The sequence below is a fragment of the Salminus brasiliensis genome, chromosome 18, assembly GCF_030463535.1.
Source record: "Salminus brasiliensis chromosome 18, fSalBra1.hap2, whole genome shotgun sequence".
Taxonomy (NCBI): domain Eukaryota; kingdom Metazoa; phylum Chordata; class Actinopteri; order Characiformes; family Bryconidae; genus Salminus; species Salminus brasiliensis.
In genome coordinates, this window is record NC_132895.1 from 12,936,230 (window position 1) to 12,940,365 (window position 4,136).

The window sequence follows — 4,136 nt, forward strand, 5'->3', positions numbered from 1 at the left end:
TTTTGTGCTTAAAGGAAGACTGGCCTAGACTTTCAACTAAAACGGCGAATAAGAAGGACAGATTTCCTCAATGTCCCTCAAACAAAAGGACACAATTCTTGCACACTAAACAGACAAACATGAAGAGTCAGTGTCAGACATTGCATCGGCTGCTGTACCCATCAAACAAATTACAAACTGTTGCGAAACAGAGAGGGTTATGCAACCGAGCATACAAACCCCTGCTCAAACACTCCCGATTCAGATCTGTGAATTACCATTTCTAGTGTGTTTGAGGAGAAAACATTGTGGGGGACAGTGGACCTCCAGAACCAGAACTGGGGACCCTAGACTCTCAGTCTTGGTAGGAAATAGAGTTGAAGTCTAAAAAGACTCTTCACACATTTCCACACATATAAAGTGAACATGTGACTTAACGGTCCATGGAAACGTTGAATAGACACACATTCATTAAACGCAGCAGCAGAACAGGATGGACCAATCCCAACTCCATTACACTCCTGGAAGAAAGCTGATATACATTGAAACATACATTAATTATCATTTCATTTTAAACACATACAAGCTGTCTTGCAACTTGCCTTTAAACTGAGGGTATTTTCCCAGAAAATGACAGACTGGTATTGCACTGTGTTAACAAAATAAATAGCTTGATCTACTGAAAGTGTCGTTAATATTTTTCATTCTCATATTCACACACTCCATTAATACATTCTCAAAAACGACCTGATCTTCACATTGGTTTTGATAATGATCTCGGAGACAGCTTAAAGGGATACCTATACAAGTGAGCACTTGGATAATAACCTGATGTTGGCTGGCATTCATAAGCAAAAGCACGTTTTCCCCATGCTTTTTTTGAAAAGGAGGAGTCAGTAATATGGGCCAAGATCCTCATACCCAGCATAGCTCGGCCACTCTGCGAAAATCCCATGGGAACATCTGGGGCTTCCATATCTGTCGAAGTGAATGTCCCAGTCGCTGACACCATAGCGCTGGTGGGCAGTGCTTAAGTCACTCGAACTCTTCTTCAGTGATGAGTGGATGATTCTATAATTCTCCCCTCGGTTGCTATCCCAGTATGTGACACCGTTCACCACATAGAAGACAGCAAACTCGATTCGTTCGTGTGGCGGCATCTGCTCGGGTAAGTCCACCTCAAAAGAGAAGGTGTCCCGGTCAGAGCCAATGTAAGTGTCCTTAACATACTGACAATCGATGTCCGTGTGACTCTTCCACGTGTTGAACGTGATGCGCACTTTCACGGACTTCTCAAAGGACACGTTTTTGACTTTGACGGTGCCTGCCACGGCTCTATCCTTCAGCATGCAGTTCTCTAAGCAGACCAGGTCTTCCTCTAGACGCTGACGAAATCGCAAGTATTCTGCAGACGGCTGGGCAAAGTCAAGGACTAGCTTGTTCTCCTCTTCTGCGATGCAAAGCGTAGAGGCAAACAGCTCCTGGATGCTCAGTGGGACATCAATGGGGTCGTCAAATTCAGAGAAGATCTTCACCACTGTGAGGGCCAAACCCTTGTTGTCGGCGAAAGACACCTGCTTCTTGGCCTTGCTGTGCTCCTTCAAAGACTCGTTCACCCCGCTTCGGTCTGACTGCTGGACAGGCGAGTGGAAGTTGAGCGGAGGAACAGAGCTCTGGTGCAGGCATGGCCGTAGAGGTCTCTTGTACTTTGAAGCCTTTCTGTTTTGGAACTCTTCATTTGTAAGGAAAAGAGGCATAGCCAATTCAACTGGCATGATGAGAACTGTCGTAAGAGCCACATGCACTGCAAGAGAAGAAATAATGCAATCATTACACGCTGTTTGAAAGTAATACCACAAGGTTATGGGAAGGGTAAACTTCAAATAGTCTATATACATGTCCTTAACATGAGGGTGAAGACAAGCACTTCTGATGCAATCTGTTAAACATTAAGTCAAGCCTGTTAAATCTAAATCTAATGGCTAATCTAAAAGCTAATGGCAAGTAGGTCAGAAGCACTTTAGGTCAGACAGGTCTGCATCAGCCTGAACGCTCAGGTTGGCCAGAAATTGACTGTGGTGGGGGAAAAAAAGGCCGGGGAAAAGATAAGAAAGTGAGATGTTTAGCACTCTCTGCTGTTGGCACCGTGTTATGACAGCATGTATGAGCCCCGAGTTACTGCTGGGTCATTAAAAAAGATGTCCAGAAAGATGCCACAGAAAGAAAACATATATAATACAAATATATATAAATAAAGTTTATCCTGCTTTTATAGGAGTTACGTCCTACCATCCAATGAAGGCTTTCCATTTGCATTGCTGTGCAGATTTGATTGCATTCAGTGACAAGAGCATTAGAGAGGTCAGAATGCTGTATGGTGGTTGGTGTGGCGCAACAGATAACACCACTACCTGCCAGTGAGCTACCACACCATGTGGGAGACTGGGGTTCGATTCCCGGTCTGGGTGACTGTGCTGCGCTACACCAATAAGAGTCCTTGGGCAAGACTCCTAAAACTACATTGGCCCACCTCTGTAATACCAATAACCTTGTTAAATAACTCTGGATAAGAGCGTCAGCTAAATATCATTAATGTAAATGTAAATGTATGATCACCACCCCACCTCATCCCCATAGTATTGGCTAGAGCACCACCATTCCAAAGAACACAATCCCACTGCTCAACGCTGGGGGGCTTTAAAGCGCTCTAGGCATTAGGTGTGGCACCAATAGGTTCATGTTTATCTGTTCTAGAGAGTTCTTTATTCCATTAGCAGTACTTCTCTGCAGGGACTTGACTAGCTGTGTGTGCGCATTTGCACATCCGTGTCAGCAATGGGTGCAGCTTAAAATCGCCTGAATGCATGAATTAGCAGGGGTGTCCAGGGCTTTTAGGTTAAATCTAGTTAAAGATAAGATGATTATCTATGAAGCATCTACAAAGCAATATACGGTATATCTTGTACATCTTTCTTTTAGCACCGACGTAAGAATTTGATTATTTTATTAATTTTGTTAAGAAAGATCATGATGAACATTGGGGACAGTTCATAGATAACATTTTATATGAGGTGCCTGGTATTTCTGATCTGTTTATAATCTGTTTTTCATAAAATCACTACTTTGCACAAGAGCATGATGCATTGCAATCACTGCAAACACAGTTTGGAGATCTGACTCTCTTTAATCCACTTGTTTTTTTGCCAGCTACTAAAATTCCAGTTATCTTTCTACTCTCACTGGTTTTAGACAACACCACACACCTCTGACATGCAACACCACTATTCTAGTCACGTCAAGAGTTTTCCAATAGGAATGTCCCTCAGATCCTCTCCTGTGGGACAGGTGCGAGTCTACGCTTAGGTTATCTGGTTAAACTGAGAAAACCTGCTTTCTGAAATCCCCACAGTAGATCAGAAACTCAATCAGCTTTTAATCTGGAAGTCAGTGCTTCTTCTTCTTCTTCTTCTTCCTGCCAGAAAAAGACATGAAACCCCAAGCTGTCCTTATAAGGCATCCTTTCTGGTCCCAGTTACTAAACATCTGCCAGTGCTTGATTTATATAGAGATTGGAAGCAAGCAACCAGTGAGCGTTTGTTAAGAGCCAGTGTCTCCAGGACGAGCACCTCTAGTCCTGAAGTCACTTCTACCATTGCAGTGTAAACAAAAGGTCTAGTGGCAACTCTTGGTGAAATAATCTGGAACATTTAGCTGCTATAAGATCAAAGGAGTCTCCATCTTTCTTCATGATTAAACTATAAACAAGAGCAGGGTTCCGGGTTTAAGGCTACAGCTCAGGTCTATGCCAGTGGACACTTCCTGGCTTTGTTAATTTAACTAATAGATTTTAGTTTCTTCTTTAAAAGCTTATTATTTTTTTTTTTTATTTTTTTTTTTTTTGCAAGGATGTAGCAAGGCTTCACTTTCCAATCCAACCAGCCCCCAACCGCCGTGACCCAGTAGTGAAACCCTAGCTAGCACTAAGCCTGATCAGCCGCCGCTTACCTTTGTTCACAGCATTAGAAGAGCGGAAGCAGGTGAGAGTGGCTGACTGAGGGCGATGAGTCCAGTTTCTGAAGCTTCAGGTGGTGAAAGTTGCGAGTCGACCAGTCCTGTAGCTCCTCGCCGCATTAACAGACCGCCGGCGCTTACAGTCG

The 4,136-nt window shown here is 43.5% G+C and overlaps 1 protein-coding gene across 1 annotated transcript in view; it reads right to left on the reverse strand.

Annotated features, from left to right (window-relative positions):
- Positions 1 to 4,136, reverse strand: part of ppp1r3b (protein phosphatase 1, regulatory subunit 3B) — a 4,382-nt gene extending 246 nt beyond the window's left edge. Inside the window, exons 1-2 of the mRNA XM_072662084.1 lie at positions 3,985 to 4,136; positions 1 to 1,783 (exon numbers count right to left, since the gene is read on the reverse strand). The exon at positions 1 to 1,783 is cut by the window's left edge and continues 246 nt beyond it. Of these exons, the coding sequence (XP_072518185.1) occupies positions 873 to 1,754 (882 nt within the window). The 5' untranslated portion in view covers positions 1,755 to 1,783; positions 3,985 to 4,136 and the 3' untranslated portion in view covers positions 1 to 872. The remainder of the gene's footprint in view (positions 1,784 to 3,984) is intronic.